Consider the following 26970-nt stretch of genomic DNA (forward strand, 5'->3'; position numbering starts at 1 on the left):
CTATGATAAGTTTTCAGAGTTACTGGGTTCAAAAGAGCATAAACATTGTGAGTGTGTGTGCCTGTGTGTGTGTGTGTGTGTGTGTGTGTGTGTGTGTGTGTGTGTGTGTGTGTGTGAGACACCCTTTGCTGTGCTGCTTTCAGAGGTTTCCTCCAGGTCTGGGGTGACAGTGGTTCCAGGACAAGGGTCATGGAATGAGCTGACCTTCTGCTTTCTCCTTGTCTCCAGGTACAACATTCAGGACAAGGACACCTTCTTTGATAACGCCACCCGTAGCCGCATCGTAAGTAGACAGGGTGGTGGGCTGGGGAAGGGTGGGGGGGGTCCCATCACCCTTTGCTTGGAGTTGCCTAGCAGCTGGGAGGGGTATCCAGAAGCTTTCCATCCCACGAGCCGACAACTCTCTCCACTCTCATTTGGAGAGGGGTGTCTCCACCCAGGCCCTTCTCGGAATCACAAAGTCAGGGAATGTGGACGCTGGTGGGGGCTTTTGGCTCATCCGGTGACTCCTTTGCTTGAGAGTTGAGGACACAGAGGTTCTGAGATGCAATGCATTGAAAAAATTCAGGCAGATCGTTTGTGTCCAAATGAGGGCTCATTCATTGCCAGACGGCTGTGTTCCCTCCTGTCATTTCCCAAAGGAGGCCTGGGCATTTATGCTGCAGGGAAGGCAGGAGCGGGCCACTTGGTCCAAGAACACGGTTCCCAGCCCGGGCAGTAGGAAGTCGCCGTTCTTCTCCTGCCCTTTTGCCTTTTGACATCAAGGTTTTGAATGTTGCGGGCTGGTTGAGTCACATGTAATCTGCGTTTGGCTTGTGTCCTGTGGGCCCCAGTCTGAGTTGGAGGGCGGCTCTGTTCACTGCTCTCTTTCCCCGCCCGCTCACCCGGGGAGCGTCCAGCCCGTGGACAGAGTGAGAAAGAGGGGTTCAAGGAACGCAGACCATAGTGGAAACAGGGCAGCGTGTTTCCATGGATCCCTAGGAAAGAAGTCAGCAGGAGGAAGAAGAAGGGTTAGGTGCCTTTAGGGACTTGCAAGTAAGTCAGCAGGGTGACGAGTAGGGCAGGAGGGAACAGGTGATGGGGGAAGCTGCAGAGCCTTTCCAGGTCACGTTGAAAACACGGTCTTGATGTTGCTTACAGGACAGGCAAGAAAACACCTCAGATCCCCAGGCCTAGGGCTCTAGGAAGATTTAACATGGGCATGTGATTTCTTTTATCTTCTTACAGGAAAAACAGCATCAACCTCTCATTGTTTCAGCTGATACTGTTACAAGCTATTTATTTGTCCCTTGGGCTTGGGTCCCACGCCTGCGGGGGCATTACGGGGTGTTGCAGAAATTACCCAATAATTGCAAAGTGCTTGTACAATAATAGATGGCCACATAAATACTGTTTTTAATTATTATGGCTGTTGATTACTGCACTGCATCGTAAATGAGTTCAGCGTTCTTGGGCCCCATTCTGCTGGCAGTTATTTATTTACCACCTCTTCTAGGTCTGTGGCTGGAACGTGGGGGTGTGAAGGACGATGGAGTTACACATCTTTTCTCATTCTGGAACTTCTTCCTTTCCCTCCTGCCCTTTCACCAGTTCATCCCACACTGTGACTGGGAGAAAAGAGCCTTGAGTTTTGTCTCAGACTTTAGTCCGAGGACTTTGGTCCGGGCCCCTTACCCGCATCTGTAAACATCTCCCCGTATCCCCTTCTCTGGGGGTGTCTGGGCAGCCCAGCTGTGAGTTCCCATGCGGACTTCCTCACTGGGCGACCCCTTAGAGCTGGGCGCGGTCTTGGGACCCAGGGCACCAGGGAGGGCACCAGGTGGCCAGCAGGTTTACGCACTGCCCCCCACCCCCTGCCCCCCGATTCCTGCCTCTTTGGCTGGGATCCCCTCAGCACCCACCGTCAGGGGCTTGTGGGCCCATTAACATGCAGTGGTCATTGGGCAGCAGCCTGGGATGCGGAGTCCTTGGGACCCACCCCAACTTGGGGGGGGGGCAAGATGGGGACTTAGGGGAGAAAACAGAGAAGTGATAGCACCAAGGGCCAAGATGCAAGGGTCCTTTTCCAGGTGACAGAGAGCTTTCATGTTTCCCTAAGGGGCTGGTTGGGGGCAAGGGTGCCCCCACTCCTTGTCACCTTCCTTCTCCTCTTCCTTTTGGCCCTCTAGAGGCCTGTGGGCCTGGGCTCCCCTTTCTTTCTGTAACCACAATCAATTTATAGGCTTTTCTTTACGTTGCAGGGTGGGGCGCAGCGGGGCGAGAGTGAGGGGTTAGATGCTTTGCTTCCTCAAAGCTCTTCCCTGTGAGTGGGTTTGACGCATAGTCCCTGAGCTCCACGCCGCCTGCTCCCCCCCCTCTTCCCTCCCCCTGGTCCCCCGAGGCTGGGGACGCCCCATGGCCCAGGCACTCACGGCCCAGCTCTTGTCCTGTCCTCCTTTTAGGTGCATGAGATCCTGAAGCGCACGACCTGCTCTCGAGCCAACAATTCGATGGGTAAGGACCCTCCCACCGCGGACGGTGCTGATGGGGAGTCAGGAGCTAGAGCTGTCCTTTCAACAGAGAGCAGACATCCGCGGAGGCAGAAGCAATACCCTGCCTTCCGGGAGCAGAGGGAGCCCGCTTTCTCACGGGGTTGCGCTGCTCCCTGACCTTCACTCCTGCTCTCTTTGTCTTTTCTCTCCTTTCCCTGAACCAGCGCCGACAACCTGGCCCTTGATCCCGATCCTTCAACTCCTCTCTGTTCACGGTCTCCAAAAGAGTTTAACAACTGCCCAGGTCACCGCAGGTTTTTACTTGTTTTTTAAGAAGAAAGGTGTCTTAGGGGCCTTTTAGCCCAAGGCCCTCACTTGGTGTCTAAAGAAACAGACCCCCAGACAGGGCGAGTTAGTCTGAAGGTGCCTCTTCTGAGTCCCGCGTCCTTGTCACCATGCCTGGCTGAATCTGTTTGCCTTGTGGTTCCTTTTTTGAATCTGGGGGCATTTGTCTTGGAAGCAGGACCCTCAGCATGTGGGCACTTGCGGTATAAGGCAAGCAGCCCGGTGCCGACGGATTGCGGAGAAGCCGCAGGTGATGGCCGGGGTCAGCCGTGCGCTCAGGTGCGCACGCGGCATCCTGCCGCACCATCGCTCTCTTTCTGAAGGGGCTGCTGTCACTCATCACTCAGAACGGCTTTGGAAAGTGCTTCCTAGAACCAGACCACACTGAGGTGGCACCCCTTTGGCTTTTGAGGCAGCTTTGAGTTGACAAGAGTCATTTAGGGGCAAGTCTGGGGAATAAAGCAGGCAGTCAAGCTGAGGAACAGTAACCACGATGGCAGAGCATTTCTCTGGGGCTCAGGGAAGGGTACAGAAGCAATCGGTGTATAGTGACAGCATTTTTAGAGCAGAGCAGAACCTCTCAAGGGGGTGATTATATATAACCCTGCTTTGATGTCGTCATATTACAAAGTTTCATTTTTTTATTTAAAAATTTTAAAGTATAGTTGATTATAATGTACCCATTTCTGCCATACAGCAAAGTGACCTAATCATACATAGATATCCATCTTTTCTAAAAAATATTATCTTCCATCATGTTCTATCCCAGGAGACTGGGTATAGTTCCCTCTGCTGTGTAGGACCTCATTGCTTATCCATTCTATTTAAACAAAAATTTTTTAATTTGCTTTTTAGGGCTGCAGCCGTGGCATATGGAAGTTCCCAGGCTAGAGGTCCAATCAGAGCTGTAGCTGCCGGCCTATGCCAGAGCCTCAGCAACACGGGATCCAAGCTGTGTCAGCGACCTACACCACAGCTCACGGCAGCTCAGGATCCTTAACCCACTGAGCGAGGCCAGGGATGGATCCCACATCCTTATGGATGCTAGTTGGGTTTACTAACCACTGTGCCACAACAAGAACTCCCTGCTTATCCATTCTAAATGTAATAGTTTGCATCTGCTAACCCCAAACTCCCAGTCCGTCCCACTCCTTCCCCCTCCCCCTTGACTCGACAACTGCACATCTGTCCTCTGTGTCTGTGGGTCCGTTTCTGTCCTGTAGATAAGGTCCTTTGTGCCATGTTTTAGATTCCACATGTAAGTGATATCATGTGGTATTTGTCTTTCTCTGACTTATATCACTTGGTATGGTAATTCCTAGGTCCATCCATGTTACTGCAAATGGCATTATTTCATGCTTTTTTATGGCTGAATAATATCCGTTGTATACACATACCGCATCTTAATCTTGTTGATGGAGTTCGGCTGTTTCCCTGTCTTGGCTACGGTGAATAGTGCTGCCAAAGTTTTAAGTACGACTGGAATTAAAAAAAAATAAAATCTTTTATGTGATGTTTGTCTAGAGCGCAGGGCTGACGAGCGAGTGATGGGGATCCCTCAGCCCCTGAATGCCATGGGACCGACCGAAGGCCCGCCTTTGAGTGCTTGTAACTGGAGACCACCAGAGGAGTCAAGGGGTCTTAGGATGGATTTTGTATTTTCTCGTGGCCTCTGTCAAAGTTCTGGCATTTGTCATCACTTCTAGCCCAGTTCGCTCCTCAGTTCCATCCACCTGCCTTTTATCTTCTCACACGCCCCTTGGTGGGACCAGAACCATCCCTCAGGTGTCACAGGTGACTTAGTACTGGCGACATTTCGTGGCCTTTTCTCCCATCCTCATGCTTCTGCATCCTCCCAAACCTTCCCACTGAGCCTTCATCCTCTGGCATCCAGGGAGGTGGTGCTGACCTCCCAGTCGGCTGTCCCGTTTCCCCCTCAGGGACCACACCCTCTTGGCCTCCTCTTCCTTCTCCCCCATTTTGGATGTTGTCTTCTCCCCGCTTCCTTGGCCTCCTCCCTCTCGCCCTGTGCGGAAAGCTTGCAACTGCAAACCTCTATTCCTGCTTCTCTTGCCTGTTTCGGAACAGCCTTTCCAACAGTTGGCTGGATACCACTGTTGAAATGTCCCCTGAACCTGAAAATCAACATCTCAATACCGTCCACGGCCACCTCGTTCCTCTCTTTCCTGCTTCTCTCCCTGTTCACGTGGTTACTGCCCTCCGGCTTTTCGTTCTGGCTGTTCCCTCTGCCTGGATGGCCTGTCCCACGTCTCACCCAGGCCCATCCCCAGACCAAACGTCTCTGCCCCTGGGTTTTCCCTTAATGCCCTCTCCTCAGAGGCCATCCAGCCATCAGTGCCATTAAGCTCAGTGTCTTTTCTTCTTTTTTAAATTTTTTTTTACGGCCACACCTGCAGCATATGGGAGTTCCTGGGCCAGGGGTGGAATCAGAGCTGCAGCTGCGGGCCTATGCTGCAGCCACAGCACTTGGAAGCTGAGCCATGTTTGTGACCTACACCACAGCTCACAGCAACGCCAGATCCTTAACCCTCTGAGTGAGGCCAGGGATCGAATCCGCACCCTCACAGACACTATGTCAGGTCCTTAACCCATTGTGCCACAGTGGGAACTCTGCAGTATCTTTTCTTGGTGCTTATTCTATATCCGTTCTTCTAGTAGGATCACTTTCTTCTCAGTAGAACTCTGCAGTATCTTTTCTTGGTGCTTATTCTATGTCTGTGGCTTAGACTCCCAGGACAGTCCTTGAGTTGTGTCTGAATCATTGTTTATGCCCCAGTGCACCTGGCTGTCTGCCCTGCACATTCCACTCAGTTGATGTGGTTTAGTGAATTAATTAAACATGCCCAGCCTGCTAGTTTTATAGTAGTTGCTGCTGAGTTCCTGATGACATGTGTTCGTGGGCAGTGTCTTACCCTCTCTCCAACTCTGTTTTTCCCTTTTATGTAAAGTGGGGATAGTGACTTATCTATCTTGCAGAAATTTTTCTTTTCTGGTAAAAATTGCATAGGAGAATGTTAGTTTGTTTTGTCAACTGGAAAGTCCTTAAAAAGTAAAGTTTATTTCAAGGGACAGCGTCCAAATTGTGGAAAGGTCATACGAGACCCTCTGCTCTAACACAGAAGTTTTCTCTTTTGTTTTGTTTTGTTTTCCCTTTCAGGATCTGGGTGTTTTGGTGATGTCACATCTTAAGGATTTTGTCATCGTTGAGTAGTGTTCAAAAATTTCTTTCTCTTTGTACATTCAGAAAACATTTAGCACCTGCTACGTTGATGGTATAGACTCAGAGAGGCGAGATGAACTTGACTTCATTTCTCTCCTCATGGGGCTCTTAGTTTAGCCATGCAGACGGACGTGTACAAAGATAATTGCGAGATAACCTGGGAGGGACAATCCTAGAGACATACAGGGGGCAAAGGGAGCGCAGGAACAGCCGCCTTTCACGGCTGCCTCTCAGCAGTAACCTAAAGTATCTGCTCTTCGCTTCGTGGCTCCCAGGGAAAGTGGGTGTTTCAGGAGTTATCTGTCGACACTGCGGGCACGGAGAGGATGAGTGGCCTGTCCAGGGTCACGGACTGACGCCCTGGGTTCCCTTGCTCCAGTCCTGGCTCCACCACCGTCACGATGCAGCAGACCCGGGGTGGCGTTAGTTAGGCTGCGTCTTTACGGGGCTGTTGGTCCCCCAGGGGTCCCTGACGATTTGCCAGCTCGTACCAGGGATCACGTGAAATCTGCTTCCCAGCAGAGGAGACCTCTGAAGGCCAGTTTCCAGGTTGTTTGACTTCTGCCTGGGAATAACCAAGGACCCTTTAAGCTTTTTGGCCAAACTTACCATCGTACTTGGAAGATCAGAAAGAATGAGGACTGTGATAACATTGTCCAGCCCCAGGCTCATAGGGGGCTTTGAGCCGTGGGTCAGTTTGGACTTTCTTGCTCCTCTTGCTGGTTTTATAGAGAAGCACAAATGGGCTGGAATTGACTAGATCTCCTCCCGAGGAGCGTTGCCTCATAAAGCAGAAAGAAAAAGGAAGAACGGGAATTGTGCTTGGAAGTGTTTTCCAAGGAATTTTCCTTGATCCTGCATCCTTGGAATTACCTTTCATATCATCATTACTTTCATGACCCATTTACCCAGCTTTACTCCCTCTCCCATTGTCCTCAATTACAGTGGAAATGAGAACATGGACAAGATGATAAAGCTGAGACATAGAAGAAGGAAAAATGAAACTCACGATGCTAATAATGCAGAAATATATCCGTTCTTCTAGTAGGATCACTTTTTTCTCAGTAGAAAAGATTTTTTTTTCAGTGTCTACTTTTGCAAAGCATTAAGCTGTATACAAGCTGTATGTATTGATTTATTTATATTCCTGTCTTGTTCCACCAAACTACTGAGGTGGCTTACAAGAAAAACAATAAAGCAGCGTAATATAAATAATAAATTGAAAAATCAGAACCAGGAAAAACTCAAATCAAAATAGAATGTGGAAACTAGGAGGAAAAAAATAGACTCCGAATATTCAAACCATACGGCCATCTAGTTTCTGCAGTTGGGCTGCAGACTTGACCTTGAGCCAAAGTGAGAGGGGAACATAGTAGCTCAGCCCTTGAAATCCTCGGCAACATCTTTTGGTATAGAGGTTTTTCTGAAATCTCTCTTGCAATTCCCGGCTTGCTTATATGGGATGTACCAACATACATTCGCCCTCCAAAGGCACGTGTAAGCTATTCTGTAGGGTTCAGGATCATCCCTAAGAACATAAGGTTATTGGTGTTTTCTTCAGGGATTATTTGCATATCATGAGGATTGGTTTCCCTCCATGCTCTGATGTTTTGCTTTCTTGACTCTGGTAACCTCTGTCTCTTGAGTTTTGCTAGTTTGAGTTTTGCTTTGTTGTTTGGGACACAGAAGAACAAGCTCGTTAGAATTTGGGAGTAAAGAGAAAGTGAGAACGCCCTGAAGGAGGTTCTGGAGAATTCTGCAGTGGTCAGGTACACACCCTTAAGGAATGGGTTGTGTGAGACAGAGATCGTTCTTCTTTTGTGTTCTCTGTTGTGAGAGCGGAGATGACCAGGTGGGAGATCTCTGGACACAGAAGGTCTTCCTGCAAGCAGGATGCTAAGAGCCCCTCGCACGTATGTCATTGTACGTTTTGCAAAGCACTTTCGCATCTTTATCTCGTTGGATCCTTTAAAATCACCACTCGGAGTCCGTTCAGCAGATAGTAACTGCTTTCACAACAGCGAGATCGACAACAGAGCCCAGGCTTAGAGGTTGGCAGCCGGATTGAAACCCGAGGTTCTCAGCTCTTCTTCTGGGCGCTTTTAAGTAATTAGCAGATGGACGAAGTTATTGGGAAAGGTTTTTCCAGCGAAGGTGGAAGCTGAGGTCTTCCCTCTGTGACATCCGTTCCTTCCACACATGTTTATTCGTGTTCTCCGTATCTGTCACGTCCTAGAACTGGGGACTAGAATAGTGCATCCGCCAGACACAGATCCCTGCCCTGACAGGGCTTACATGTGAGGTGACATTTGAGAAGAGCGAATAAGGCTCATGGCTGCCTAGCGGGAGAGGTATATGCAAGGAAAGCAAGAGATCCAGATGACACGGTGGGGCCCGCTCCAGAGCATCAGTTAGGGTCCAAACAGGAGCAAAGAACTCACTCCAATTAGGGTCATTCAAGATGGGATGATTAATAGCGAGACCAATTAAATACAGGGTGTAGGCAGGGAGTTGGGGACACCAGGGTAGCATGGTGACCTGGAATTAGCAGCAGGAGAACCGTTCCCATCTCTGGACCCAGGAGGCCGGAGAGGGGCTACTGGCATGATGGGCAGGGCTGGGCGGATGAGGCAGCCCTGAAGGGAGCAGCCTCCTGCCACCCTCTGGCCTGCCCACCCCAGGAGCGCGGGAGCCCATTCGTGTCAGAGGGAGGAGAGGAGAGTGTGTTTTTCTAGAAGGAACAGAGAGGAGATGGCCTGGAGAAGTGCCAGTTCCAGCTGTAGGATCAACAGACCGTGAGACTCTGGTTAGGTTGACTTCCCTCCCTGCACCCGTTTCTCCCTTTTTAACACTAAGGCGGTGGCGGGGGGGGGGAGGAGGGGTCTCTCTGTGTCTGGACACTTCCTTTGAGTGCTAACATTCCCTAGATTTTGATTTGAAGGAGCAAAGTCAGTTCCCTGTGGACCAACCAGGCTTGGAGAGGGGCTGGCTTTTTTGTCCGAGTGCCCAGGGTGCTGGGCCCAGAGCCAGGGCTGGGCCTCGAGGCTGCATGGTGTTGGTGGGCCTCAGCCAGGATGGACAGCCGCAGTGAAAGGCCTGGCCCTTCACAGCCCGCCTGGACTTGCTGCATCTGCATCTTGGGGCCAGCCTCTACACCTGCATTTTTTTTTTTTCCCACTGTACAGCAAGGGGGTCAGGTTATCCTTACATGTATACATTACAATTACATTTTTCCCCCAGCCTTTCTTCTGTTGCAACATGAGTATCTAGACAAAGTTCTCAATGCTAGTCAGTAGGATCTCCTTGTCAATCTATTCTAAGTTGTGTCTGAGAAGCCCAAGCTCCCCATCCCTCCACTCCCCCCCCCCCCCATCAGGCAGCCACAAGTCTCTTCTCCAAGTCCATGATTTTCTTTTCTGAGGAGATGTTCATTTGTGCTGGATATTAGATTCCAGTTATAAGTGATATCATATGGTATTTGTCTTTGTCTTTCTGGCTCATTTCACTCAGGATGAGATTCTCTAGCTCCATCCATGTTGCTGCAAATGGCATGATGTCATTCTTTTTTATGGCTGAGTAGTATTCCATTGTGTATATATACCACCTCTTCCGAATCCAATCATCTGTCGATGGACATTTGGGTTGTTTGCATGTCTTGGCTATTGTGAATAGTGCTGCAATGAACATGCGGGTGCACGTGTCTCTTTTAAGTAGAGTTTTGTCCGGATAGATGCCCAAGAGTGGAATTGCGGGGTCATATGGAAGTTCTATGTATAGATTTCTAAGGTATCTCCAAACTGTTCTCCATAGTGGCTGTACCAGTTTACATTCCTACCAACAGTGTAGGAGGGTTCCCTTTTCTCCACACCCCCTCCAGCACTTGTTATTTGTGGATTTATTAATGATGGCCATTCTGACTGGTGTGAGGTGATATCTCATGGTAGTTTTGATTTGCATTTCTCTTATAACCAGCTATGTTGAGCATTTTTTCATTACACCTGCATTTTTAACCCGCTCCCCAGCTGATCTTAGGAACTCCAAAAGGAGACGAGGATGAGGATAGGCTGGGCTGCCACAGGCTTCTAGACCAACTCACCTCTGGGAGCGTGAAGAGTGGTCCACGTGCTGCCTTCTGGGAATCTGCCCATGGCTTTTCTGAAGTCCTAAGATGCAACTAAGCCTTCTCTCTGAAGGGTTTACTTTTTGTTGTGGATTTCCTTCTTTCTTTCTTTTCTCTTCTTTTTTTTTTTTTTTTTTTTTTTTTGTCGTTTTAGGGCCATACTCATGGCATATGGAGGTTCCCAGGCTAGGGGTCGAATTGGAGCTGTAGCCATTGGCCTACAGCCACAGCCATGCCAGATCTGAGCCGCATCTGCGACCCACACCACAGCTTGCAGCAACGCCAGATCCTTGACCCATTGAGCAAGGCCAGGGATCGAACCTGCAACCTCATGGTTCCTTAGAATTCATTTCCGCTGCGCCACAACAGGAACTCCTCGTTGTTGATTTCCAACATTTGCTTTATAGACATTCAGCATTCAGTCCCTCTTAATGTCCTAGCCAGCAGTAGGGGCTCTTGGACTTTTTGTCTCCTTTTCTTTTTTTTTTTAAATTTTTGGGTGAAAGGAGGGGCAGAAGGGTAAAAATTAGCATAAGAAGGCAGAGAAAGGGGGGCTGACCTTGGAGAAGGATGGACATTTGGTAATGGTCTCACTTTTATTTGATTGATTAAATGATTGCTTTTTAGGGCTATGCCCATGGCATATGGACGTTCCCAGGCTAGGGGTTGAATCGGAGCTACAGCTGCCAGCCTACACCACAGCCACAGCAATGCAGGATCCAAGCTGCATCTGCAACCTACACCACAGCTCACAGCAATGCTGGATCCCCGACCCACTAGGCGAGGCCAGGGGTTGAACCCACATCCTCATGGATACTAGTCAGATTCACTTCCACTGAGCCACAATGGGAACTCCCAGGTCTCACTTTTAATTTGGGGGGTTTCTTCTGGAGAGACGGCTCACCCTTCCCCTCGCATTTGCCCTGGTTGTGGGGGAGGGTGGGCTGGCACACACCCCAGGACCAGACTGGGTGTACCCGTGAGTCTGGGATCTGCTGGGTGGTGGTAGTCTGGGGGCCGTCCCAGACTTGGTCCAGCCCCAAAACACCGCCTAATCAACCTACCCTAAGGTCAAGATCAGGGTCCTGAAAGTTCCCCCCCATCCTGGGATGCCTGTCGAGTGCACTTTACTGGGGAAGGAAGCCCAAGCCTTTGTGACCAGCCTCTTGCCTCTTCTTTCATGTGAAAGTTGTTGCCTTTTTCATGGACAAAAAAATTACAGCTTGATGGAGTTCCATTTTCATCGTACGTTTGGGTGTCAGAACATTTAAACAAATGTGTGCTTTGGGCATCTCTCCTCCCTACTTGGGAGATGATGTCTTAATTATTTTGACCAAAGCCAGGCCATGTTGTGTGCTATAAACATCTGGTTTATCATTCATCCAGCCAAACTGGTTTACATTTTGTTAGAAGAAAAGGCTTGGGATTAAAAGCATTTAAGTCATTAAGCACACGTCAGGACAATTTGGTGATGGGTAAATATAGTCTCTGTTAAATGCACCGTCTGGGGGCTCTGGTTTAGATTTATGTCCGGCGGGAGTAGAGGGATGAAAGCAGAACGCTGGGCGGACTGGGCCCTGCTCTGTGGGGGGAGGGGGGGTGGCGAGGGGAGGAATCAAAACCAAATGAGTTTTGGGGGGGTTCGGCACCATCCCACTAAGTACCTGTCCCCATGGATAAAAGTTTCCTCTGAGTTTGGCCCAGAGAGACTAGAAGGCGACTCCCTATCACCCGGTGGCACTTGTGGATTTAACGGGACTCTCTTTGGGAGGCCGACGGTAAGCCAGGCTTTGGGTGAGCCTTCGGGTCCAGGAAGCCGGAGCTGTCCTGGAAGCTGAGTGTGTTTTCAGGTACCAGTCCCAGGACCCGCTCTGTTCCCTGGCCTGGCCCTGTGGATGCTGACGGGTGTTGTTGCTGGGTCAGGCTGTGCAGAGGCATGGCCAGTGCTGCTCATAGGGAGAAGGTGAGCCTTTCCCCTCAGGGATCAGCCTCTAAGCCACAGAGTTGAAGTTGCCGGTGACTTAAGGGGACTTTGGGGACCAGTAAGGGGGTCCTTAGTGAGCCATGCTTTGTGTGAGCTGAGGCGCCGCTACTCTTTGGGGTGAGAGAGAGAGGGCAAAGGAAAAAGTGCCCAGCGTGCCCGCCCCCCTTCTGGGAATGAAGAGGACAGAAGGTTGGGTCTGTCCCTCTCCCTGGGTCTAGAGTGGAGAGGAAGAACTTCGGATGTCAGGCTGAAGAAGAAAGCGTCGCCGTCATGGCTGGATGGAGGGTGCGCAATGGAACCAATTAGCCCTTTTTGCTGAAAAGAAAGGAAAAAATTCAGAATTTCAGTTTTCAAAGCAGAGACTCTTTAAAAAAAACAAAAAAAACAACAAACCACGTTTGATTATTTTCTTCTTCTTTCAAACTGATTTCCATGCTTGTTTGGGGGTAGAAGCTTGGTGTCTGAAGTCTGTGGGTGAGAGGCCAAAGCGGTTCCCATTCTTGGGTGAGACTGAGGAGGAGGGGTTCCTTTTCAACTTGCCTCTCCCCCTCCTGCCTCCCCCTCCCTTTATGGGCCAGTGCCTCCCTCCACCCAGCAGCCACTGACCGCTGACCCGATGGTATCCCCTGGAAAAGGGGAGGTCCACAGCGGTGGGGACAGAGACCCCGTCAACTCCAGTGTCTCGGGGCTCTGGTTATCTTGGGTTAGGACAGTTCAGGTTTGATCACCTGAATCATCTTGGTTCTGAGGCAAAGGACCCTTCGTCTGGGCTTCCTCTCTCAGGAGGCAGACGGATCAGCTAAAGTGCTGTCACCAGCGCAGGTTGACAAACAGTGGGAGGAGCGGGAAGGAGGATGCCTGTGATAAATCGGAGGAGATACTGAGATAACTTGCTTACTCTCCTGGATAACAGCCATTATCCCTTCTGGGTCCCCAGCCATGAGGTGGCTTCCGGGGGAACCTCCAGTGCAAGGGGCAGGCTCCTTGGCCTCAGGTGCCTCCCAGGCCACCGGACAAGGAGCAGACGATGCTCTGGATTGACGTGAGCATTCGGTGCCAAGGAGCTTTATTTCCCATGGAAAGGAGGGTGTAGCGCTTTAGGTCTCCAGAGAATCGAGATCATTTTTGAGGCTCTAGCTGCAGGATGCAGGAGTTCAGGGGGTCAGCCTGATGCTCGAAGACCCTGGGCTCCTGTGCTAAGCAAAGCCAAGAATGAGCAGGAAGGTGCAACACCTGCTTAGCTTCTCTGTGCACTTTGGGGACTGGCTTCAGGTGTAGCCTTCCACTGCCACCATGGCAACCAGCAGGTGGATGTGGGTGCAGGGATCGGGCCAGGTCTAGCTGGAGCCTTACCTGGCTGTGATTCTTCAGCCTCTATCCATGTCAACAGCCCCCCTGCAGCTTTGAACCGCCTCCCACCCACCTCTGACTTGGGACCCCTCCCCTTGATGGCGGTCGGGTGGCCTCGCATTGCTGCAGTTGTGGCTCTTGAACTGATTAATGATGCTCAGAGTGAAATTGTAGTCTTGCAAGTAAGATAAATCTGCAGCTCATTCAGCCCCTGGAGTCCCCCCCCCCCATCAGCACTCCTTCCCTCCCCCTTCCTTTACAGTTGTTTCTGATGTTTTATGTGCACGCCAAGGAGAAAACTTAAAATCAGGGAAAAGACTGGCCCTTTGGTGACGCTGCAGCACTGGAACACGGGGCTATCAACTTACTGGAAGAGTGGCCGCTTCTGCAGACTCCAGAGGGCCTCTGCTTCCATATGCACCCGTGACCCGTGTTCTGGTGTTCGAGGCCAGTGAGGGCACAGTTTCAGCAAGAGGAGGCTAGTGGAGGGGAGAGGACTGTTGGAGAGCCCTCAAGGTCTCTGCGTGTGTGGTGGGGCACTGCCTGGGCACGGGAGGTGGAAAACCATGCATTTTAATGAGTAACTCTTGTCTAGATTTATTCCCCAACCTTGTGTTCTGTCCAGAGTCCTATGAACGTAGATGACTTTCGCATTCAGACGTCGTACGTGTTCCCCTTGAAACCCAGTTTTCTCCTCGTCGCACTGCTGTCCTCCATCTTTCTGGAAAGACTGGTTCAGTGCAGAAAGGGAATGTGTGTCCCCGAGTAGCAGTGTTCTCGGTGCCATGAGCTGGTGTGACAGAAGCCCCCCCATCTGGGAGCTGGCGACCCGAGTCAGAACACACAGCACTTTGGCGTCTCTGAACAAAACCAGGAGTGAAACAAATTAGTTACTGTGCCTCTGTGCTGCATGGAAGGTCCTTTGTGGCGAGTCTGTGGGAGTCAGAGGCTCAGAGAGGCTCACAGTCGGGTTGGCCGTGTGCCAGCGCTGCGGAATACTGTTGGGATTTAAAAAAATGGATCCACGGAGTTCCCTTCGTGGCTCAGTGGTTAACAAACTCGACTGGGATCCATGAGGATGCGGGTTTGATCCCTGGCCTCGCTCCGTGGGTTAAGGATCTGTCACTGCCGTGAGCTGTGGTGTAGGTCACAGATGTGGCTTGGATCTGGCGTTGCTGTGGCTGTGGTGTAGGCCAACTGCTACAGCTCTGATTCGACCCCTAGCCTGGGAACCTCCATATGCCGTGGGTATGGCCCTCAAAAGCCAAAAAAAAAGGATCTTTGTCATGTGGTTTTCAAACTTTGTGATCCTGGGACCTCAAACATTATTGAGAGCACCCACAGGGCTTTTGTCTAGGTGGGTTATATTGATCCATATTTATTGGATTAGAAGTTAAAACCAAGCAGAATTTAAAACATAAGGATAGACAAGCCCACGTTCCATTAGCCATCAGAGGATGGCGTCATCACATCACAAACTCCGCTGTAGACCCGTGAGAAAATAGGAGTGTGAAAAGTGACGGATGTCTTAGTACTGTTATTAAATAGAGCTTTGACCTTAGGAACCCCTTGAAAAGGTCATGAGGACACCCCTGGGTTCCCCAGATCACACTTGGAAAACCACTGCCTGGCTGTTCAGGGGTCTAATGGTTAAGGCAGGTCAGTCACACACAGTAATAAGCGCTGCCCTGAGAAGGACCAGGCAGGGCCAGAAATGAGGGCAGGTAAGGTGCGTGTGTGGCGGGGAGAATGGCGATGCTTCACGGCTCCTTTCATGGATTCTGGTTGCAGTAGTCGATCTGGTCCTTCCTCTGCCATCACTAAACACAGCTCTTCTCAGCGGACGATTGGGGTCCTGGAGGTGCTGAGGGCTCCGGGACCGGAGGGGTCTGAGTGTGTGAGGACAGGACGAAGGTGACGTTTGAGAAGGGCATTGGGTATCCAAATAGAACTTTGCATTTGGAAAATGAAAAAAGGCGGTCTTATCCTAAGACATGTCTCCACTGGGAGGATCTGGAGGAGAGGGCGGTGGTTCCCAGCTGAGCGGGCGGAGGGGAGGCGGGGTTCATATGCATCAGAAGACCAAGGTCAAGTGGAGAAACCCCTGCCCTGCTGTTAAGGCTCTCATCTTCCTTCTTCCGTAGGTATTAACTCTCTGATAGCAAATAACGTCTACGAGGCTGCCTACCCGCTTCATGACGTGAGTACCGCCTTCCTGGGCCAGGGCCCTGTGCTTTTCAGAAGATGGAACAAGGCAGGCCACACCATAGTGAATATACAGGCAGGGAGGCGGGGTGCAGGTGGGGCACTGTGCCCCTGAAATGCCTTGGCTGGTGCCGGACTCCTCCCGACTCGCAATAATCCCTAGGTTGATATTTGCCAGTTGTCTCAAACTGGCTTGGTTATTTCCCCGACGGCAGAATGAACCGGTCTTTGTCTGGGCCTGGCCTGCACTCCCCGCCTTTATTTTGGGGGGCAGGTGTGAAGCAAGGACTATGGCTTTCGGGGGGGGGTAAAGGGGGGTGGGGAAGGTGGGTGGAGGGCGGGGAGGGCAGGTCCCAGACCTGGATCATGTGCAGCCTGGACGGTCAGGCTCTTAAGTGACTGAGAACAGTGTTTTATACGTGATAGTTTTGGGCAGATGTGAAATGCCTCATCCTTCTGCATGAGCACATATGAAGTGTCAGATTTTTTTTTTCTGTCTTGACAGTTTTGAGGGAAATGGCTCAAAATTCTTTATACTGTTGTTTGGTTGAGAAAACAGAGAGTGTGATTAAAGCCTTCCTTGGCTGAGAGTAATGCTATACACATCCATGATACAGTGCAGGGATTTTCCTCAAGGTGGCTGGTGTGGACAGGGCACAGGGAGACTTTCCGGACATGCTAGCCCGTCTGCGGGCAGCCCTGCCCTTGCAGTTGCCGCATCGACAGCAGGTGTCGATGCCAAGGGAGCGGAACAGGATCTCCTTAGGTGTCACGTTCTTGACCTTCCTGAGATGGGAATGAAAGAAAGGGATGACATTAGAACATCAAAAAGAGGCCCTTTCCCTGTTTTTGATGATTCCACTGGCTTCCCCCCCTGCAGGGAGAATACGATGGTGCGGGAGATGACATGAACGACAGAAAGGTAAGCCGGCTGGGTGCTGCGCCATGGGCTCTGGGCACAAAGGACCACACATGGGTCACGGGCTTCACAGATGTGTCCCGAGTGTTCTCTTTACCATGTATCTGTTTCCAGCCGCTCTTCCACAGCTCCCTGTCCCCAGGCACTTGGAAATGTGAGGGCCATTTCTGGTGGTGGACATGACTGTGGATAGGGTGGTACCAGTGGTTAGAACCTGGTGGAGCGGCGATGCCAACCATCGTGAAATACATCCCACATTCCACATGAAGGTGGCATCCCCACCCCTGAGGACAGGAGAGCTTTGACCGAAATGCTGAGCATCCAAATCCCTTAATTTGTAGATGGGGAAACTGAGGCACAGAACGAGTACACCTGGCCCACAAAAACATGATAAACAGAGAAGGGGCCAGAACCCCTCTGACCCTCAAACCCCGTGTTCCAGCTAAAAGATATATCAGCATCCATGCCATTATGTCTTGTTGGCAGGGGTGGGGGGGGGTCACCTTTTCAGTTCTTCTTATCCTTTAAGCAGACAGGTGGCATAGCCACTCACAGCTTATAGACGAGAAATCTTCAGTGTGATTTGGGCAGCTAGGGGTGAGAGGTGATGTTTAGGGGAGCAGAGAAAGGTCCCTTTGCAGGATCCCTCCCCTGTGCCAACCACAGCTCCTGGCTGGATGTCTCTGTCCCCAGTTCTCCATCTAGATCCTGTTTCTTCTACTTGCTGGTACTCTGGGACTAGGGGTGCCACCCAGCCCACCACCGCACGATGCTCTAAGCACATCATCCAGCCTCCTGGGGTGGGGGGGCTGCCCGTCGGGCCTCATCCATGCTCCCACCCAGGTTCCCCAGCCTCCAGCGATTCTGGTGAACAGAGGAGGGTGGGCGAGGGTGGGCGGGATGAGGAAGAGAAGCCCGCGCCCCCCACCTCCCCGCTCTGCTGTCTGGAAAATCATTCATCCCCCAAGTTGCCTTTTGAGCAGCCTTCTTTTTATCCTGCCTATTAGTCCCTGTTATGAAGTGTTAAGTATTAAAAACATAAAAAGGTCTTTTCCAGAAATACGGCTGTGATTGCTTACATATGTCCCCTCTCTGCCTGCCCAGGGAATCTGCTGTCGTTTTTCGATGTTTTAACCTCATCTGTTTTCTATCTGATGCTAATAGTCTTGGTGTTTAATTTCCTGAAAAGTCCCGGATCAGATTTAAAGGAAAAGGAGGAAGCCTCTCTCCCTGCATCTCACCTCACTCACCCCAGCCATTTTCTGTCTGCCTACTCTTTCATTTCACATTCCTCCCCTTTAAAGAATGATCACCACCCACTGCCCACCTAAGAGACCTCCTGCTGGGTGGGTGGTGACCCCAGTCGGTCAAGGTGGAGCACTTCACAGGAACATTCCGGAGACCAGGAACACACAGAACTCCTGGGACTAATCAGACAGCCCCCTGTTATCCGCACAGAGGCAGAAAGCAACAAATTGTAGGCCATCCAAAATATGTGTGTGTTTGTCTGGAATGATATATTATTATTAAGGATAAGACCTTTTTGGAGTTCCTGTTGTGGTGCAGAGGAAACAAATCTGACTAGTATCCATGAGGTCACGGGTTCAATCCCTGGCCTCCTCAGTGGGTTAAGGATCTAGCGTTGCCACGAACTGTGGTTTAGGTCACAGATGCGGCTCGGATCTGGCGTTGCTGTGGCTGTGGCCTAGGCTGGCAGCTGTCACTCCAATTAGACCCCTAGACTGGGAACTTTCATGTGCTGCAGGTGCGGCCCTAAAAAGCTAAAAAAAAGAAAAAAAAAAGAGATCTTTTCACAAAAACTTTCCTTCCAGAAATTGTTTTGCTCCCAGACCAGTACTGTCCCCTCTACACACCCCACCTGCTAGGCTGGGTAGAATCTGGGAGGCAGAGGGCGACCAGCCAGGACAGGGCCATGTCCTGGTGGATAATTCCCAAGGCTGACACCAAAGGGATGCTTGGCGAGGGTGGACAGGTGTCTTTGGAAGATAAGGAGCCCACTTCTCCTGGCTTTTTCTCTGGTTTGCCAGCCACTCCTGGCCTCCTTAGCTTCCCCTGCCAGGGTCATGGTTAGGGAAATAAAGCTTGCAGTGATGGGGGATGAGAGAAAACCCAGGAATGAGAGTGAAAGCTTTTTTCTGTCCGTTTGGGTTTCGGAACAGATACCCAGCAAGGCAAGGAGACTGGTTCTGGGGGCCATAAACCAGATTGCCCAGTCAGGACTTTAATGTTAACCCTGGCATCCAGGAGTTCCCATTGCAGCTCAGCTGGTTACGAACCCAACTACTGTTCATGAGGAGGTGGGTACGATCCCTGGCCTTGCTCAGTGGGTTAAGGATCCAGTGTTGCCGTGAGCAGTGGTGTAGGTTGCAGATGGAGCTCAGATGTGGCGTTGCTGTGGTTGTGGCACAAGCCAGCAGCTGCAGCTCCAATTTGATCTCTAGCTGGGGAACTTCCATATGCCTCAGGTGTGGCCCTAAAACCCCCCCGAAAAAACCAAGCAAACAAACAAACAAACTTTTAAAAAACTGGCATGCAAATCCCAGCCAGGTGAACACAGCCTCTCACTGCAGCAAGGGGACCACTCACTGCAGTGCTGGCTTCCTTCCTGCAGCTTCAGAGGCGCATGGGCGGGGCCTAAAAGGTATCCCGAAGGAAGGAGCCAAAGCCTCTGAATGCTTGCAGAGCATGGATGTGTTTTGGTTGCTTTGTAATCGCCTAGTGTTCCTTGCCAGGGCTGCTGGGAGGATTTGGGTTGGGTGCAAGGGAGAACCCCTGAGTTGGCTGCTGGAGGAGGCGAGGTGGGTTGGGAACTGCCTTGAGCTCGCCCCTCTGGGGGCCTTTCGGACCTCCCATCCTGCTGGTGCTGGGGTTCTCCTTCCCCCTCCCACGTGCTCCGTGGCTTTTCCAGTGAGCCCCCTTACAGGCAGAGACGGAGCCCCTCTGCTCCAGCGGGCCTGGTACAGTCTGCAGACTCCATGACTCAGCCCCTCTAGAGGGTCACTCACCAGAGGAGCCCTGCCTCTGGAGAACAGGGGTTTCCGGCCTTTCTAGAGACCAGGGCCTCGTAGGCGTGGACAGCCCCTCCTGCCACCACTGGAAGCCACCTTGCTCTGTGTTGGCTAGACTTGCCTGCTTTTCTCAAGCACCCTGGGGAAGCATCACCTTCCCAGGGCTGTCAGCATGCCGTGGCTTCCCTGCCCACCTGGGGGGAACCTGGGCACAACCTTGGAAGGCGAGTTCCTTCAGCAGGTTTTGCACCCTTGGTGCTGGGTTTCCAAGCTTTCAAAATGGTTATTTTCTCTAATGGGCGGTAAAAATGTGACCCACTGAGAGGTGTGTGCAGAGAGTCTGGTCTTTTTTTTTGTGTCTTTTGTCTATTTAGGGCTGCACCTGTGGCATACAGAGGTTCCCAGGCTAGGGCTTGAATTGGAACTCCAGCTGCCAGCCTACGCCACAGCCACAGCAACTCAGGATCCGAGCTAAGTCTGTGACCTACACCACAGCTCCTGGCAATGCCAGATTCTTAACCTACTGATCGAGGCCAGGAATCGAACCCTCATCCTCATGGATACTAGTCGGGTTCGTTAACCACTGAGCCATGATGAGAACTGCCCTGTCTGGTTTTTCTGATGAGAAAGATACTTGTCGTCTGGTTTTCCCCTTTTCTCATCCTGCACGGCTCCCATTTTACTAATGGAGAAGACCTAGCTAGTTGAAGCGACCTGCCAGAAATTCAGAAATTCATTGGAGGACTGGAGGGTAGAATCCCATCCTCTCCCACCCTGGTCCCCACTCTCCCATCCATGCCTCTAAGTCGGCCCCAGTGGGCATCCTGGGATCTGTCGAGGTCCGGCTGCTCTCTGTTGTGGCCTCAGAGAGGACCGTGAGGCTCGTGCATCTTGCTGCCTCTGGCGCTGCAGGTGGTGTGAGTGGCAGGGTTCCTTAGGGTGTCACGAAATACTTAAACCAACTGGCCCACTGTCCAATGCGACCCTAAGGGGCCGACCCGGCTGCTTGTACGCCCGGATCCACCAGATGCAGTGGTCCCTCCTGGCTTGTTGCTTCCTACCCTCACGGTTTGGGAGTCAGACTCCCATGCTGGAATTGCATCCAGGGCCTCCGAAATAAGGCTCTGCCCATTGAGAGGGAGCTGCGGTCCCTCCCTGCTCTATTTGCAGGCTTGGCCGGTTGGCGCAGAGGATATGGTGTAACTCTCAGGGAGAGAATGGATTTGTCAAGAGCTGCATTCATTAGAAGGTTCTAAACCCTGCAGGGTTTAACAGGACGGTTACAAGTTTCTGTGGTTGTCTGCTGGCATGTGACTCACACATGCTCATGCCCATGGGGCAGACACTCGGGCATATGCCTCCCTGCATCCTGACTGCTGGTCTATTCTGGGTCCCTGTAACCCAGGGCTTAGCACAATCCACCTAGTGACTAACTGTGTGTAAGTAAACATTTGTAGAGAGAGGGGAAGGTCTCTACCACTCAGTTCCCTGGCTCCCCTGCAGGGCTCTGTGCCCTTGTTGCATCACCTCCCCGATCTGGGGCCGTGCAGCTCCAGCCCTTGCAGAGGCCGCCTGATGGTTTCCTCCTGTGTTTGTCTAACCCGCCTGCTTGGGGCTCCTCTGGACTCAGCCTCATCTGTATCCATGACCTACGGCTGCAGTGTTGTGCTGAGAGGGAACTGCTCTGGAAAAGGATCCTCTGCAGGTTCCGTACAGCAGGTCCGAGAGCCAGCCAGGGGTATGGCTCAGGAGCCTGGCTCTCAGATTGGACCTGAGCCAACTGGGCCATGTGGGCATCCTGGGGGCATTTTCAGTTTTTCCCTCTAGGGCAGTGGCAGGCACAGGTGTTCAGGTTTGGGCCAGACATGTGACTTGGAGAGGAATTTGCCCTGGAGGTCAGGGCCTAGGAGGCAGCTAGTGACGTCCCACAGCCCTCAAGGGAGGCCCTGCCCGTATCTCCTGACGCAAGCTGGCCTCCTGATGGGCCACAGATGCGGTCACCAGGGGCAGATGAGTCCTGGGTTTGCACTGGGGAGAGGGAGCGAAAACCCAGGGCAGAAGAAGCACCCAGATGATGGGGAGCAAGAGGTGTAATAAGAACAGTAGGATTCAGTTTGAGGCCACCTGCCTGGGATGAGCAGCATCACAACTCATGGATTCAGATCTTTCTCTGCCCATCACACCCTGTGCAGCCCCTTTGTGTCCAGGTTTCCTCTGCTGCAGGTGGCGGTGACCACGGGTGCCATTTACTCCATCAGGGTCCATGTAGTTTTTGGTTCTCTTTTGTGATTTTTGGGAGAGTCCGTGACAATAAAAGTCTATCATTGGAGTTCCCAATTGTGGCTCAGTGGTAACAAGCCCGACTAGTATCCGTGGGGACATGGGTTCGATCCCTGGCCTTGCTCAGTAGGTTAAGGATCTGGTGTTGCCGTGAGCTGTGGTGTAGGTTGCCGTAGCTGTGGCTCGGATCCTGCGTTGCTGTGGCTGTGACATAGGCCGGCAGCTGCAGCCCTGATTTGACCCATAGCCTGGGAACTTCCATATGCCACAGGTGCAAAAACCAAAAAAAAAAAAAAAAATCTGTGGTCACTAAGAATGCCAAATTTTATTTTAGTTTTAATGTCATGTCTTTAAAGAGTCTTAGGTGAAAAGGATGGCTAGCCATAGGGCTGATGTTCGGCTGACTATCCAAAATCTCTGATCAGGGTCACTTCTCCGTGCCAGAATTCTGTGTGAATTCTTTTCAATGTGTGAGATGTGTAGACGAGACCACAGGACATAAGGTGGCAGCCGAATTGTAGGCTTGTGGGTTTCGTCACGCATGAAGATCTATTCAGCACGGATAGCTAGGTGATGGCTCCCGATGGTTCATTACCAGATAACTTCATTTACTTGTGGGTGCCCTGTGATGCTCGCTGGCCAGGAATTGGAAATTAAAGTTTCCAATTTGGTTTGCTCCACAGGTTTTTCTCCGGGCCACTTCTCTAAAGCTGCTGTGCAAACCTCACACGATGGCACAGTCTGATGTGTTTGGTGCCTTATTTCCTCCCCTCGCTTCTAAAATGTGTTCCGCTGGGGTTCTATTCACATCCCGCCCCTGGAACCGCTCTTGTCAAGGTCATCCATGACCTCAAGCCACTGGACCCAAGGTCACTTTTCCATGCTCAGCTGCCCTGACCCATCCGCAGTATTTGACCCAGCCGGCCACCTTCTACCCACCTTCCTCTGGCCTCTGGGACACCACCCACTGCTCGTTCTGCTCTTGTCCCTCTTCTGCTGTTCTTCATCATCCCCTTGACCTCTAAACGTTGGCGACCTCAGCCCAGACATCAGGCCTCTTCTCTACCTGCCCGTTTCTTTGGCAGTTGCCTCTGTAACGTAATGACTTTAAACTCAGGTCTTCTCTGCTTACTCCCGAATTTCCGTCTTCAGCCCGGGCTAGCCTGTAAACTCCAAACTTTTATATCCAGCTGCTCACCCTACATTCCCACGCGGACACCTAGATGGACACCCGTGGGAATTCTTGGTTCCCTGCCAGCCCCCCCTTCCCGTGTCTTCCCCAGTTCAGGAAATAGAATTACCATTTACTCAGTCGCTCAGGCCACGTTCTCATTTTCCCTCACCCTGCATCCAATCCAACAGTAAGTCTTACTGGCTCTGCCTTTGACATATGAGTGGAATCAGGGAGTTCCTGTAGTGGCTCAGCGGTAACGAACCCAAATAGTATCCATGAGAACACGTTTGATCCTTGGCCTCACTCGGTGGGCTAAGGATCCGGTGTGGCTACGGCTGTGGTGTAAGCCGACAGCTGTTACAGCTCCAATTTGATCCCTCGTCTGGGAACTTCCATATGCTGTGGGTAGAGCCCTAAAACTGTGTGTGTATGTGTGTGTGTACATATATGTATATGGAATCAGCCACTTCTCGTTACTTCTTCCACTGCCTCCATGGTAACAGCCACCATCCACCCTTTCCTGGACCATTACAATAGGTCCCCTACTCTGTTCCCCAGGCAGTTGCCAGAGTGAGCCGTCTACACTGGAAACCAGATCCTTCTTCGCACAGGGCTTTCCATCTCCTAATGGTTTCCTTCAAAGTCCAAAGGTCTTAGACTGGCCCACAAGCCCCTGACTGATGGGGCCACCCCGGTCCTTTCTAACCTCCTCTCCCAGGAGTCTCCCCTTGCTCTGCGCCCTGCCCCCAGCTCCCTGCCATGACCACTTTCCTGTTCTTCCTGGGACACGTCACATGCACTTCCCTCCAGGTCTTTGCACAGCAGGAGTGTTCTTCCAGCTGAAACATCAGCCCCACTTCCTTAGGTCTCCGCTCAGATGTCACCCTTCTCTTGCCAGCCTAGCTCAAGTAGCCCTCCCACCCACCCCCGCAGATGCTTCTTCCTACCTCGTTTTATTTTTCTCTTTCCTTCCTTCCTTCCTTTCTTTCTTTCTTTCTTTGGCCATACTCGCCACACATGGGAGTTTCCAGGCTAGGCATCGCAGAGCCACAGCTGCCAGCCTCCACCACAGCATCAGCAACAGAGGATCTGGGTGGCATCTGTGACCTATACCACAGCTCACAGCCATGCCAGATCCTTAACCCACTGAGCGAGGCCAGGGATCGAACCTGCCTCCTCATGGATACTGGTTGGATTCATTACCACTGAGCCACGATGGGAACTCCTACATGTATTTCTTAGAAATTCATTCGTGAGTTTATATTTGTCTCTGGGCCCTGGGTGTAAGCTCCAGGAGGGCAGTAACTTTGGTTGATTGCTTGCTCAGCGTCTGGACAGGGCCTGCCCGAGGTTGAGGTTCAGTGAACACTTGTTCATCAGGTGACGAAAGGAACGTCAGGGCCCGTGTGGCTGGACTCAGCAAGGCAAGGGAGCGATGAGCGAGGGGGTTTGCTTGCTCAGTGCAGTGCTGCCCTGGAGCATGAGGAAGATCGCCCTTGTTCTTTGGGGAGGAGAAGTGGGCTTCCAGGCCTCCTGCTTCTGGACGTCTCCCTGTGGTTATCTCAGGAGGATACGCCTGGAAGCCAGGCTTGGGGGATTCAATTTTTGACTTGCTAGGAGGGATAAAAAAGGTGAATCGTTGCCCCCTTTTGCCTCTAATTGGGTTCCGTCTTCTTCTTCTTCAGCTGCTGTATCAGGAATGGGCGCGCTATGGGGTGTTTTACAAGTTTCAACCTATTGACCTCATCAGGTAAGATGTGGTGGGGGGACTCCTGGGAGGACCCCCCAAGACCTCTGTCACCCTCTTGGCCCCCGTAAGTCTGTTGGCCAAGCAGAGGCCTTGGCTGTCTGGGGGCCACATCTGGTGCTGGAAGCAGCTCCCGGACAGGGAGGGAGGTGGCGGCTATGGGGCAGTGGGGGACGTGGGCGCATGCACATTAGCTTGCATCCTGAGATCTTCATCCCTGAGGCTCTCCTTGCCAGCTCTGTGATTCATCTCTTTTATTACGGTGCCTCAGATTTGCCTAGAGAAGGATCTGGGTGGTGAAGATCCTCGGGTCTTGCCCTGACAGCCACCATGGGTTTTTTTTTTTTTAATTTATTTAAAATTAAATTTTTGTTTTGTTTTGCTTTTTAGGGCCATACCTGCAGCATCTGGAGGTTCCCAGGCTAGGGGTCGAATCAGAGCAGTAGCTGCCGGCCTGCACCATGGCCACAGCCACGCCAGATCTGAGCCGCATCTGCGACCTACAGCACAGCTCACGGCAACACCAGATCCTTAAGCCACTGAGCGAGGCCAGGGATCGGACCTGTGTCCTCATGGATGCTAGTCAGATCGTTTCCTCTGAGCCGCGATGGGAAGTCCTGTTTTTGTTTTTGTTTTAAATCAACCCACCTTTTAAATTTCAGTTTCTGAGAATCAGGAACCCATTCATGAATTAGTTTGGTACCTTGCTTCCAGGTCTGTGATATTTCTGCAGTCAGAGTAGCAGCCAGAGTTAGGAGGTCTGCGAAGGTGTGGCTGGAGAAAGGTCAAGGCCCACCTCACGTGTTGTTGTTAGTAGGAGTCAGTTCTGTCTGGTCTTCCGGAGACTCAATTTTTTTGGGCTGGTCATCAGCCAGAGGTCCCCTCCGCCCTAGCTGACTTTTTGGACAGAGGTGGATTTCAATTCCTTACCACACAGGCCTTTCCACTATGGCTGTTTGCTTCTTCAAAGCATGAGAAACAGAAAGGCAGTGAAGTGAGTCTGCTGGCGAAAGAGAAGTTCCAGGTTATGTAAAGCAATGATGGGAGTAATAGGACACCACCTAGGTCATAGTCCGTTGGGGAGAATAAGTCACAGGTCCCACCGGTGCTCGGAGGGGATGGTGTCAGGTCATCGATCCAGGCAGCCCCAGTGCTGACCAAGAGAAGGGAAGACCCGGCAGGTCCCAAAAGGAATGAGCCGGCTGGTCCGAGAGGAAAGGTGGGCCTTTTGGGGCTTCTCCAAAAACTGGAAGGGAGAGGAGACTGGGTCCTGAAGTCCTTCCCTTCACTGCTGCCCCTAACCTGATGCCCTGTGGCCTTGGGAATTTCTCCAGCTTCTGCAGAATGTGGTTAGAAGCTTCTTGAAAGAATTTACTAGACCGCTGTCGGTCTGGCTAGCCTAAAATTGGTTTGGGGGCTCCAGAAACTCAGTGGGATGTTAGACCCTTACCTCTTCCCCAGCTGGGGTGCTGGGAAGCAGCCCCGTGCAGTGGGTGAGCTCTGGGAGGACAGTCTGGAGGCTGGGGTCTTGGCTGGTCCCTCCTGGGGGCATGTCACCCCCCCCACTTTGATCTGGAGGATCGCGGTTGTCTGAACTGGGGAGGCAGAGCCGAGGGCTCTGGGAGGAGGTTGGGTAGCCACGCTCATTTGGAAATGATGGGGACTCCGGTCCCCGTGACTGACATAGTGGCCTCCCCGCCACTCGGTCACTTGTGGCTCATTCGAACGCGCTAATTAATCAGCCAGCAAACTCCGAGAGTGTTCCTGGCCGCTCGCCTTGGGCTGGGACTGCGGGAGGGGCAGCAGCCAGAAGGACTGCGTCCAGAGGGAGGCATTCCAGCTTCTTCTTGGAAGAAGACGGCAGGCGGGGAGTTGCGACTTGGGCGGCTTCCCCTCCCACGCAGAGATGGAACATGTGACGGTCCTCTCAAGGACCTGGGAGCTTGGTGGGATGTCTCTCGACAGCAGGTGTTTATTCCAGCAAAAGACCCTTAACCAAGGCACTGGGGTCGGGGAGCAAGGCCCCGGGGGCCGGTGCCCAAGGCTCCTTACCCAGCACCTCCTGTCCCCTGGCTGGCTTTTGGGAGGCATGGCCACCTAGCCTG

At 51.8% G+C, this 26970-nt stretch overlaps 1 protein-coding gene across 1 annotated transcript in view; it reads left to right on the top strand.

Moving 5' to 3' along the window:
* ANO2 (anoctamin 2) overlaps window positions 1-26970 on the top strand; it is a 346820-nt gene that overhangs the window by 104287 nt on the left and 215563 nt on the right. Inside the window, exons 6-10 of the mRNA XM_047787771.1 lie at window positions 229-283; window positions 2442-2493; window positions 15656-15711; window positions 16597-16638; window positions 24804-24868. Of these exons, the coding sequence (XP_047643727.1) occupies window positions 229-283; window positions 2442-2493; window positions 15656-15711; window positions 16597-16638; window positions 24804-24868 (270 nt within the window). The remainder of the gene's footprint in view (window positions 1-228; window positions 284-2441; window positions 2494-15655; window positions 15712-16596; window positions 16639-24803; window positions 24869-26970) is intronic.

Source organism: Phacochoerus africanus, chromosome 7, assembly GCF_016906955.1.
Source record: "Phacochoerus africanus isolate WHEZ1 chromosome 7, ROS_Pafr_v1, whole genome shotgun sequence".
Taxonomy (NCBI): Eukaryota; Metazoa; Chordata; class Mammalia; order Artiodactyla; family Suidae; genus Phacochoerus; species Phacochoerus africanus.